This window comes from Natrix helvetica (genome assembly GCF_964273705.1).
Source record: "Natrix helvetica genome assembly, chromosome: 2".
In the NCBI taxonomy this organism is placed as follows: domain Eukaryota; kingdom Metazoa; phylum Chordata; class Lepidosauria; order Squamata; family Natricidae; genus Natrix; species Natrix helvetica.
The window spans coordinates 115,070,279-115,083,519 of record NC_138552.1 but is presented as its reverse complement, the minus strand read 5'-3'; the positions used below and the strand labels follow the sequence as shown (position 1 = coordinate 115,083,519).

Below are 13,241 nucleotides of genomic sequence, written 5' to 3'. Positions count from 1 at the left end.
TCTTAATTTCCTATATTAATATAGAGCAGATCTTTGCAGGGATGTCTGTTAAAAAGCCAGTACTTCTGCTGTATCCAGGACTTGTCTGAGTGACTTGTGATCATGTCAAAGATAGCCATAAGAAACCTAACAGGGAGCAAGTTAATAATTTCCTAAACTTTCCTTAACTGTGACTAATAGAGAGAATCGGAGAACTCTTTAGCAATGTAAGGAAAATCAAATCATTTGAGGAACATTTCTGGTGGGAAGGCACTTCTTTCAACTGCACTTCAAAACAGGTTTGTCCAGTGAATATGTGAATACAAATAAATTTTTAAGCTGTTTCGTCTAACCCTGGGATTGGGAAACCAGCCACTACAAACAGATCTTCAAAACCCTCCCAGTTTTATTCAATAGTCACAAAATCATTGATCAGCCAGACCCAACAACTGGCTTTATAGACCCACAATCCAGCCACTATGAAGGTTCTCCAGAATGGTCCCACCCTCCCCCCAATTCAGCCACTATTGGGACCCCAAGAACATTGCCTTAAGTAAACCACTTTTCTCCTCCATAAAATAGTTGCTTGTCAAGTCCTTTCAGAAACATTGGCTTGAAGCTCTTCAGAAGGAAAAAAGAATGGGTTACAAATTACACATAAAGTACTACAAAGGGACCCCATAACAGTTGCCAATCTATTTAGAGTCTCCTGGTGGTTACTGTGGGAAGCAGACAAGTTACATACTAAACCACTTGGCATCCACTTCTGCCCAGAAGGGAGGAACTAATCATAGGTGCTGTCACACCTTAAAAACAGATTAGAAAATGGGATTAGGTTTAAAATGAGCAACAGGAAATTGATACATAAACCATATTCAGCCAGCAACAATATTTTTGGTACATTTGTGTTTTAAATGTTTTAACCCTTTGATGCTACATCAATATTCCCAAGAGACAGGCAATCATCAGACCTGCTGATAAGATGCTTGTGGCATATAAAACAGTCTTCTTTCAACTCAGATGTTTTTCACATGGCCCAAGACTTACAGCAGTAAGATGCTGGAGCTTTTCTGAAAACCAGGAAGCTGATGGGTTGTCTTTCCCAGGAGATATTCCTCCTAAGTCTTAATAATACAACAAACACTAGCCCAGAGCTGGGATGCCTAAGAAATCGAGATATGCTCCTGGATTCTTACCTGTGCCCGTTCTACAGCCAGCTGCAGCCCCTTCATTTAAAATACTGGGAGTGTAGCAATAAATGATCAAGTTTCTGTTGTTGGTGGGCTGCCTAGAGCATGTTAGAGGCCCTATGGCAGTTCAGATCTACAGCCTGTGCCTAATGCCAATCAGTCATGGCAGACTGAGGAACGATACTATTATTGACATGATTGGGTGTAAGACACAGTAAGCACAGGAACTCAGTCATGGTTGAGCAAGTTGAAATTTCCAACATTTCATGAAAAACGTATGCAAGTTCACTATTAAGCCAGTGGGTTTTTGTCTTCTATTGTACAAGGATTGGACCATCTCTGGGTAACCTACTGGAGGGCAGAAGAGATCCAGAGAATTGACTGCCAACTGGTGAGATACAGTGGGCAGGGAGGTGGAACTTTTTCTCCATTTGGTTTCCTGATGCTGTCAGTTCAGGGATGAGGGTTTCTTAGCTCCCATAATGCATTGTGTTGGTGGTGATAGACATGGGGGATGCCATAGAAATAGCTGGTCCCCCCATAGTGAATTGACTGTTGACCGGGTAATGAGCAGTTGAAGTTCCTCCACTCTGGCCACTAGATGAGCCTGTAGCAGGAGAGAAAAGCATTCAGTTGGATATAGCAGAAGGAATCCTAGTTTTCAGCAAAAAAAAGTCTAAGCACAACTAACCACCTGTTTTTTAAAAGTGGATCCAGATCCATTCCTGATCTAGCAACTTTCAATTTAAAATCAAAACCTCACATTTTGTAATAGAGCTGGCAAAGTAGTTTCAATGCCATGGGAGGGTGGGCTAAGAAATAGAAAAGAGGAGAGATGCTGTCTTAGAGCTTCATCTATAAGGAAGAGTTTGCTGCCTTTTTTGCATGGACAGGACTGACAAGATGCCAATGGGTTCAACTGCTCAATTCTAGTCCACATTACGCACCAAAGATAGCAGGCTCTTGCCCCTGAAAACTCAAGCCAGAATAAACCAGTCATTAACCACGGTGCCCCCAAACCTGCCTTGATGCAAACTGATCTGATGCCAAAATGAGCTAGTAGAATTTTCTTCCATCTAGAATTTTATCTAGCTTAGTTTCAACTTCAGGGATAATGTCAGTTTCAAAATGTACTATAAAAGTATTTGCCCCTTCTCAAACCCAACATGCTGCCTGCTACTTTTCTCAGCCAAGGTGTTCAAAATCCTACAGAGGAGAAGAGAGCACACAGGGCCACTTTCCCCTCAGTTCCAAAGAAGCCCAAGGGCAGGTTTACCTTGGACAATCCCTGTGCTCATGATGGATCCCATCCGGGAATGGGTGTGATTGACAATCCCAGTGTTGGCTGCTTGGGAAAAAAGAAAAATACTCAGACAGACCTAATCTCTACATGGGGCTACTTCACCTTTAACATGTTTCCATCATCTGCAAGTACACACATTACAGATGACTCACCCATCTCTAGTCCAAAACCAGGCCAGTGTGTGCAAAAGGTCTAATCTCTTACACTGCATCTGATTAACAACTTGGTGAGTCATCATAAATGAGAATGGAGGTTGGGAATTGACAGTCCTTTCTCCTGCACTTACATGAAGGTCAAACACAAGCCATTTCTCACAAATTACAAGGGATGGGGCAACTGGAATGTTAAATTTTAGAAATCTAAAGCTGAGCTGAATGTGACTGGCATTAATCTCTCCCTAGCCTCTCTGGATACACCACTTTTCCAGCTTGGCAATATTATAACTTACTGTGACAAAGAAACCACAGTCTTGATAAAATTATGCGAGGAGAAGCAGATTTAATTTGGATGGTTGGGGAGCTGGAGTGTCCTATCCCAAGGGCGTTTCAGAATATAGCCTTTTACTTGTTCTGACCCTAAAAGTAGCAGTTATAATTTGTTCCTAATTCTTTAATAGAACACTATAAGGTGGCTGTGAGGATGATCTAACAATCAACAATAGGTATCTCTTGGGAAATCAGATCAAATATAAAGTTTCCTTAAAAAAAACATTTCATCTGATACAAAGCTTATATCAGCAAGTTTGAGATGTGCAAATCTTTTTAGGTTTCCATCCTGTAACCAACAACCCTAAATCTTTCTCATCCAGAATACCTTGGGCCTGAATATGTCTGGCAAATATTTGGGAGTTTTTACCCAAATTAAAAATTAATTGGCAAGCAGATGAAGAGATTCAGTCCTCTTCAAACTGTGATACATGCAAAATGACCTGTGGGCACTTGTTAGGCACTATTTCTTATTGTCTTTGAAAACACAGAAGAATCTTTTTTGTTATTATACAATGATTCATGTGGATCCTAAAACTGGTACCTACAGAATTAATATTTTATCTAACTCCCCATATGCCTTAAGGAACGGCTTGAAATTCAGTTCTTTCTTGGCTATAGCCGAATGAATTTGCAAGGATATAATCCCCCCAGAGTATGTTGTTTCTTCCCATGCTCTTGGCAAAATTCTGCAGCATGTTTTAATGTTCTATCTAATAACTTAGTTTTGAGCATCAGAAACAACTTATCACAAATACCAGAAGAATAGGCACACTGGATTCATTTACACTACAAGGTGCCATGACTTTGATTCTCATTTCTACTAAAAAGTCCCCAGAACAGATAGAAATGGGGGAATGTGATTCAAACCCACTTTGCTGACAAGGTTCAAGAATTAAGTCAATACTTAAAAGGACAGGGAGAAGTTCTTTTTACAAAGTAATTTTAAGTTCAAGGTAGTATAATGTCCACATATCCCTTGTATAACTGCTTTTAATCTAAAGGTTATGCTGGAGTTTCACTTCTCAAGAGATATTAACATTACCAAAACTTAAGTGTATTAGGTGCCTGGAAAACTCTTGAGATATCCTTTCTGCAAGGAAACCATCCTGGTTTGCTACTTTTCATTCTGATCACAAATACAATGTTTGTTTTATTAGATTTCCCTAAGCTATTATTACTCTGATAGCCAGTAGAGGAAACAGTCTATTCTAACAAGGGCCACTAAGAAGAACTGAGAGTTATTTGGCTTTCTAATAAATCACTGAGCTCTGCAGCGATCTTGCCTAATCTATACCATTCATTCAGGTACACGGAAACACAATTTCTGTAGGTATTTAAATATGGGGAACCCATACTTGACAAGTCTTTCTGCAGACCCTGTTTTCATGAGGCCATCATTATCCATTAGGGAAATCAGGTTGTAAAATTGGGGAGATTTTGATTACCTGCTGATGAAACCAATTGCATTGTTTTTCATCCTGTTTCGTTTTAACTTATTTTTGTTTCTATCTATAATTCTGGTAGGTGCCATAATAAAAGTTATATTCTATTCAGGGAAGTCAGTAGATACCCAGATATAAAAAAATACAGATCACAAGAAGAAAAATCAGGGGTAATGAGAATTACTCTTAATACATTTGCTGGCTTCTGGCCATAAAAGCTTTATCTATCTATTATATAAACTTTCGATTGTCAATGCAAATAGCAAATTTAGATACTTTCGCAATGAAACATGTTGCAGGCACTTTTGTTCAATTATACTGTAACAGATTATTTAAAACTAAACCATTTTAAAACTTATTTTTCTGAACCAGAAAATTATAAAATAACACCACTCTGAACTAAATTCATGTTGAGTTCTAAGGCAGCAGAGTACATTTTTCTCACAAGGGGGTAAAACAGAGTCATAACACAAGGTCAAAAAATAGAAAGGTAATTCTGTGGCCGAGGGTCCATATACCCTACCAGGCATTCAGAGGAGAGTACTCAGATGAAGCAGGATATATTAGCTTTCCAAAGGGCTTGCCTACAAGTATTGTACCATGTATAATGCCCCAAAGACTCAATACTGAGGTCATGGTGATGATCTGGGCTCCTCAGGTATGCTACCAAGACTGCTTCCTAGGATTCCCCTTTAAGTCAGAATCTACTGTACAATGCAAATAAACTCACCTAGAGGAATAAGGTTGTTGTGGCCAACATTAGTGCCACCCACAATCACACTGCTGAGGTCATAGGCTGTGGGCATTCCTGTAGCACATTAAAAAGGAATAGAGTCAAATGTGAGCAAGGCACTATTCAAGACAGACCTTCAAGGACTCTTCTCACCTTTTGGGGTGAGAAAAAACACTTAAGACATTTAAAAAGCACTTACAGACATAGGAGACTCTTTGGGCAGGTGCAGATACAGCACCACACTCTCTCTATAAGCCACACTTTAAAGGGATGTTTATTCCTGCCCAATCTGAAGTCTTTTCTACCTAGGTATATGGATGCGGGGCAGTAAAATAAGTGAATACACAAAATTTTATTCTAATATGGAGAAGCATGGCAGACAGATATGGCTGACATCATCAGTGGACAAGGACTCTTTAGACTCAATTTCCCAGTCAGGAGAATAAGACTAGCAGTCAATGTTGATTGGGAACTGAAGGAGGAAAAATGATGAGAAAATCAAATTTATGCAAGTGCTTGGTAAGAGACAACTTGGTTTTTCTTCTGCTCTGGGTATTCAATAGATGACACATATGTAATACTCATCATAACATAATCAAGACACTTCCAGGAATGGTGATAATGCCAATGGAACATACATGTGCCAAGCTTATACTGTTCACCCAGAGGAAAAAGCTGCCATATCCTAAGCAGCATTATTATTCTTGCCAAGGAATCCTAAAAAACATCGAGCCTATCCTTTCAGAACTGAGCTCTTTAAAGCCATCCTTTTACTTTATGGAAAGATGTCAAAGGATCCTACTGATATCCTGATTGCTCATGTCCTAGACCCAAAATAAACAAGAGGTAGATGTAAAACAGTATCTTAGCCCAGAAGTGAGAAGCAAGAAATACAGTACCAGCAACGGCCATCCCTGTGTTCATGTTGTAGGTGCCACTTGTGTTCCACATGTTCTCTGAAGGAGATGTATAGTGTGAACCTGGTGGTGGTGAAGGAGTTGTACCTGTATACCTGAAAGGCAGACACACACACATTCACTTAATCACCAGCAACAATGCCAGTACAATCTCTTGCTCCTTAAGCCACATCTTGGATAAAGTGCCTATTAGTCTTTCTAATGTGAAAGATCGGGTATTTATAGCTCATTTGCAGAAAGACATGTTTATTCTGCAGTGGTTATGATTAGAACTTGCTGCCTTCTAGTTTCTAGCCTGATGTCTTAACTATTATACCAAAGTGGCCCTTCCTATACATGCTTAGATCAATAATATAAATTCATTATCCACTGATAAAATTGACAGTTACAATCAACATTTTATAAATATTTAAAATTGTTCTTTTTTAATGTGATACAGCAATGAACGAATTTATTTTAAAAGAAAGGAAAAAATATACAAAAAGCATTTAGATAGCGTCTTCTCTTTCATTTTTCCTCCAGAGTTTATGCTGTTTCTCTATACTTTTTGGTGATGTTTTCAAGCCTCTATTGCAGGAAATATTTTTCCTCATTTTAAAGGAGCCCAGTGTCTTTTTACAGCATAAAGCCTAAATCACTACAAAAAATTAAGTCTGTACTGTTAAGAGGCCATGGTGGACTACAGTAAAAGTGCCTCCTATCCTTTAATCCCTGAAATCTCCTCTCCAAATAAAACTAGTGGAAGAGATTGAGTTCAGATTTTCTCTCTCTTCTCCATTTCAAAGGTGCTTTTTCAAAAGGAAACTGGACTTTGTTTTTCCTTGAAGACATTTCGCTTCTCATCCAAGAAACCTCTTCAATCAGAGTGCTGATTAAGGCGAGGGCTGAGCAACATAAACGAATGACAGCTAATATCTTAAAAGCCAGCCACAAAAAAGCCACATACAACAGGCACTATAAATATCACATACAGAACAGCAGACACTCTGCTAGAGAGAAGATGGGCTCCAGCGTGAGTCTGAAAGCTTGGAAGATAAAATGTCTGGTCCTGATGACTGACCAGGATTGGATTTTGCAACATTATCCTGGGACATGTATATTTGCCTTCAAAATTTTTTATTATCACTCCAGAATTGCAGCAGAAGCTTCATCCTTCTGATTTCCCACTGAAGATGCCAATAACACCAAAGCAAATCAGTTACCAAAAGATGGTTCTTCTTCCCTCTTGCTGATCAATATTAGTGGAGAGATATTATTTTCCTTTATTTTGTCTTTATCTTTTCTGATGCTTTCCCATTTTTGAAGCAAGATGATTTCAGCCTAAATTCTAGTCACTGTCTGATACAGTTTCACAGCACCTAAACAAAGAAGTCTCTTCTTGTGCGACTGATGGCCATATAGATTTGATGGATAAATAAAATAAATAAAAATAAAACAACACAAAAATACCCTTTCATCCCTGGCTCTTTGCTGTTGCATTTCCTTGCCCCTTATTTACCCTTTCAAGCTTCTCAGTGATCCAGATTATAATTTATACTCTGTTTAGATTTACACAATACAAAACACTTTAAACTGGGTTAACAAAACCTAATTGTTGAATGTATTCACACAATGAGACAAGGGAATGCCATTGAATCCCAGTTCAATATCCTTTTGTTTAATGTGTGTGTTTTTTAAAATGCATAGTAGCCCTGAATTTAAAAACAATTCTACCGGCAAACAGCCCAAATCTGCATGGATACCTTGGTGTACCCCAATGTTTACCTCCCTCCATGTAGATGTAGTACCATTAAAACTACATGTTGAATGCAGTTTGTCAGCTAGGTACAAATCCATCTGATGGTGATGGTGTTTATCCCACATTTTTCTAGTTTACAAAGAATAGGTTGTGGTCTACTTTGTCAAATATTTATTCCAAGTATACTATGTCCACAGCATTTCCTAATCCACCAATTAAGTCACTTTGTCAAACAGTGAAGTAAGACTTCATTGGCATGTTTGCTTCTGGTTATAACTTTGCTTGCTTCTAAGCGTTTGCAGATCTGTTGCTTGATTATCTTTTCCAGGATTTTCCCAAGTATTGATGTCAGGCTTCAATGCTTCAGATATCGTGTCTGCCATTTTATTAGAACTCTAAGATGTAATCTGTCAGATCCTGGTGATTTGAACTTGTCTAGGGTGGATAGGTGTTATCGTACCATTTTCTTGCTTATTTTAATTTGTATTCCTTTTATGGTTCTGCTTTTAGTAGATTGGGCTATATATATATATATTTTGCATGATGACAGTTGCAAATAGAAAGCACCTCTGCTTTCTCTCAGATGCCTTCATTTCCTTGCCATCTTCTCATATTATTGGACCATTAGTTTCCTTGACTTTTTCTTGTTTTTTACATGTTTAAAGAATTATTATTATTATTATTATTATTATTATTATTATTATTATTATTATTATTATTATTATTATTATTATTATTATTATTATTATTATTATTATTATTATTATTGACATTTGTTGTAAGTCTTGCTTCATTCTGAGCCTTAGCTTTCCTGAATTCATCTTTGCAGATTCAGGCTATTTGCTGGTATTCTGCCTTAGTTATTTCTCCCTCTCTCCAATTCTTATAATTATCCTTTTTCCCCCTTTCCAGTTTATCAGAGTTCTTTGTGCAACCATGCTGGTTTCTTCTTGAATTTCTTATTTTTCTTTTTCAGTGGTATTGACCTGGACTGGGCTTTTATAATTATATTTTTCAGAGTTTCCCAAACTTCTTGAGTTTTTTCCCCCCCTTTAAAATTTTCAGCCATGAAATCCTTCCCAAGCTATATGTTTGTTAAAAACAGCTCTTTTAAAGTCTAAGACACTGGTTGTTATGTTCTGTTGCTTGTGCTGCATTATATCGAATTCCAATATGACACTGTCACTCTCCTCCAAAGTTCCTGAAGCTTCAACTTCCTCTAACACTTTTTCTCTGTTAGTAAGAATTACGTCCAGTATAACTGTCCCAGAACTGATTCTCATTCGTTATATCTATCGTCATGCAAAAGAAAAAAAGAATCCAACCTAACAACATCAGCAACGCAGAAGACAGAATAGGAATACAAATCAAAATAGGCAAGAAAATGGTTAAGAAAACACCTATCTACTCTAAACAAATATTGGGACCAGACGGATTACATGCCAGGGTTTCAAAGGGACTGCCAGATGTGATCTCAGAACCACTAAACTATCTCTTTCAGATCTCCTGGAATATGGGGAAACTACTAGAGGACTGGAAAAGAGCTGATATGGTTCCAATCTTCAAAAAGAAAAACAGAATCCAGGAAACTATAGATCAATCTGCAATTAATATTAACAAAAAACATGAATATCTAGAAAAATCCTGGAAAAGATAATCAAGCAGCTGATTTATGAGCCCCTAGAAACAAACATGGCAATTACTAGAAGCTACATGGGTTTATGAAAAGCAGACTAGCAATTCGCTGACTATTAATTTTTCTGAAGAGCCACATTAAAACCTAGAAGTGTTGGGGAGGGCTGCTGCTCCCCCGCTACCCACCTGGATAGTAGGCTGCCCAGGAACAGTCAAAGGACTCAATGTGGCCTGTAGGCTGTAAAATGCCCAGGTTTGCCTTAATGAAACTACATCTACACGAAAGAAAGAATTCTGTCTTAGGCCCAGTACTTTTCAATATTCTTACAAATGAACTAGTTGAGGGACAGAAGGGTGCCCATCAAATTTGCATATGATACCAAGCTGGAGGGAATAACTAACATTTTGGAAAATAAACTCAAGATTCAGAAGAATCTTGACAGATTTGAACACTGGGCACTATACAACAAAATGCAATTCAGTGGTAAAAATATAGAATATCAGAGTTGGAAGGAACTTTAAGGTCTTCTAGTCCAATCCTCTGTTCAAGCAGGAAACCCTATACCATTTCAGACAAATGGCTGTCCAGTCTCTTCTTTTAAAAAACCTCCTGTGATGGAGCATCCACAATTTCTGAAGGCAAGCTGTTCCACTGGTTGTTCATTGTCAGGAAATATTTCCTTAGTTCCAGGTTGAATCTCTCTTTGATCAACTTCCATCCATTGTTTCTTGTCTTCTCTTTGGATGCTTTGGTAAATAGGTTGACCCTCAATTCCTTGTGGCAGCCCTTCAGATATTGGAACACTGCTGACAGGTCACCCCTGGTCCTTCTTCTTTTCACTAGATTAGCCATATCCAATTCCTACAACTGTTCATCATATGTTTTAGTTTCTAGGCAACAAATCATATTTGTTGCTCTGCACTTTTTCCAAAGTCTCAACAACCTTTTTAATAATGTGGTGACCAAAACTGGATGTAGTATTTTAGGTGTGCACTTACTAAGGTTTTGAAAAGCAGTACTAGTAGTTCATGTGAAACCAACACAACACCACTAAAAAAGAAAAACAAGAAATCCAAAAAGATACCAGCATGGTTGCACAAAACTGAAAAACTAAAAGACAAAAAGGATAAGTACAAAAATGGAAAGAGGGACACATAACTAAGGCAGAATATCAGCAGATAGCCCGAATCTGCAAAGCTGAAGTCAGGAAAGCAAAGGCTCAGAATGAACAAAGATTTGCAACAAAAGTCTTTTTTAATAAAAAGTTTTTTCAACATATAAATAATAAGAAAAAAGTCTATGAAACAGCTGATCACACTAAACAATTGAACACTAAAGAGAGAAGATGGCAAGAAAGTAACAGGCAGTAGAGAGAAAGCAGAGCTCCTTAACCCATTCTTTGCATTAGTCTTCACACAAAAAACAAAGTATAGCCCAACCTACCATAACTGTAAAAGACAGACTAGAAATAAAAACTAAAATAAGCAAGAAAATGGTTAAAGAACACCTGTCTGATAAATCACCGGTGACCTGATGGATTACACGCCAGAGTTATGAAGGAGCTGGCAGGTGTTAATATTAGAATCATTGTACCATATCTTTCAAAAATCCTGGAGCCACTGGGGAAGTACCTGAGGATTGGAAAAGGGCTAATATGATTCCCATCTTTTAAAAAAAGGGAGGGACAGGAAGGAAACTACAGACCAATCAGCCTAACATCAATACCTGGGAAGATACTGGAAAAAATAATTGAAAAAAAAATTTGAACATTAACAAATAAATCAAGTTATAAGTATGGGTTTATTAAAAACAGATCATGCCAAACCAATCTTATTTCATTATTTGACAAAGTGACAATTAGGAGACTAGTGAAATGCTGTGGACATAGCATATTTAAACTTCAGCAAGAGATTTGGCAAAGTAGACCACACCCAACTTCTTGGTAAGCTAGAAAAATGTGGAATAGACAGCATCACCATCAGATGGATTTGTAACTGGCTGATAAAACATACTCAATGAGTTTTAATGTTACTACATCTACAGGGAAGTAAGTAAGCGGTTCTGTCTTAGGTCGAATACTCTTCAATATCTTCATAAATGACTTAGATGAGAGAATAGAAAGGGCACTCGGCAAGAAAAACCAAAGGTACAAGTTGTCAGAGCCCATATATTTCTGTTGGGACACTGGCATTCTGGTGGGAGTGGGGAGGATTGGAGGGATCTCTATACGAAGTTTCTGTTTTTATTTACTTGTAGAGATCTCTATATGAAGTTTGTTTCCATTTCTTGCATTGCTGTACCATGGGAGGGATTTTGTTTGCACTGCTTTAAATTGCTGTTTTTAAGTGGGAAAATTTAGTTCCTGCCTAGACCTCTTGTTATCACAAGCCTTTTCATAAAAACTCCTTTTGGAACAACTTCCGTTTCAAGAGTCCTGCTTTCTTGGGAAGATTCGAGAGGGAAGGAACATTGGCAGGAACTGAAAACTGGTCAACCCAGAGAGGTAACAGCCCTATCGTGGGGATCGCGCTCACCATGTCTGCCCAGGGCAGCAACCACAAAGAGGCTGAATGCTGGGAGAGAACCCCCACTCCCCAAAACCCAAGCAGAGGAGGTCCTCAATACCTGAATTGAGAACATTGCCCCAAGCACCACTGCCAAGCTGAGGTGGTCCATCAGCATTGGGAAGAAGGAAGGCTGGGGCGGCAGAACCAAGGATGTCATCCACACCTGTGGGAGCCGTCAACCCAACTGGAAGCAGGAGATGGAAGACCTCTACGACTATGACAAACTGGAAGAATCCCCAGACCAGTCCAACTAACTCCTGAGGGAAGCCATGAACCTCCTGAGGGAGGCCATACATGGCATGCTGATCCAGGGTGCCCCAGCTTACGCTGTGGATGAGGTAGGAGCGCAAAAGGAGGCTACCGATGAACAAAGGGGATTCCCAACCCCAGGGGCATCTACTGAAACTGCAGGGGCTACTGGTGAACCCACTGCCACCATGGAAGATCCGCCCAGGAGACATCTCAACGCAAAGCAAGGCTTGCAACTTGACAGAGGAGGTGGCTTCTACCCTTAGAATGGAAGGCGTCAAATTCGCAGCAACTGGGATTTTTCCTTGCACATGTACTGACCACATGTAGGAGTATGGGAGGTGCCGAAGTCAGGGTTGTCACACTGGTTCTAGAAGAATCAGCTGCATGTTGGATGGTGAACCTCCATAGTGCAGAAGCACTGGAGCTCTGTAACTTTAACTGTTTCATGACAGCCCTGAGACTGAGATTTGAGGACCTCCTAGCTGACCACAAAGCTAGAGACCGCATAAGGCATATCAGACAGAGGCGCTGTCCAGTCTCCAAGTACATAGAAGAATTTCGTGACCTGACTTGCCATATAAAGCCACGTAGGCTGACCAGAGGAAACACTCGTAAGTTGGTACAAAGATGGGGTCGGGGCTCTAGCACAAGTAGCCATGGTTGGAATCTCAGCACTGGTGGCGGAAACTGGAATTCCGCCCTAGGGATTAGTCCTGGTATAGGAGGGATGCCACTCCTCCTGTGGCCGTTTCAATGGGCACCCAAGCCACCTAGCCCATTTCCTGGCTCAAGCCTGGTACCACATAGAACAATGTACCCCAATGATATGACCTGGGTCCATGTCATCACAGTCAACCTTTGGAATGGTTGATGTTGTTGCATAATAAAAATGCCCCCAACCTGGACGACCTCGACCTCTTCATGAAAGCCCTGAGGGAGCAGTTTGAAGACCCCATGGAGGTCCGTGACTCAAGCTCATATCCATGCCCTGAAACA

General features: G+C 39.4%; 1 protein-coding gene across 9 annotated transcripts in view; it reads right to left on the bottom strand.

Annotated features, from left to right (window-relative positions):
* Positions 1–367: 367 nt before the first annotated feature.
* The window catches only part of CARM1 (coactivator associated arginine methyltransferase 1), a 115,929-nt gene continuing 103,055 nt past the window's right edge, over positions 368–13,241 (bottom strand). For 7 of the 9 annotated variants that reach the window (XM_081945689.1, XM_081945691.1, XM_081945694.1 and 4 more), the window contains 4 exons: positions 6,035–6,147; positions 5,133–5,210; positions 2,446–2,517; positions 368–1,776 (listed from right to left, as the gene is read on the bottom strand). In XM_081945689.1, the coding sequence (XP_081801815.1) occupies positions 1,640–1,776; positions 2,446–2,517; positions 5,133–5,210; positions 6,035–6,147 (400 nt within the window). In that variant the 3' untranslated portion in view covers positions 368–1,639. The remainder of the gene's footprint in view (positions 1,777–2,445; positions 2,518–5,132; positions 5,211–6,034; positions 6,148–13,241) is intronic. The other 2 variants (XM_081945687.1, XM_081945690.1) reach the window with 2 other exon arrangements.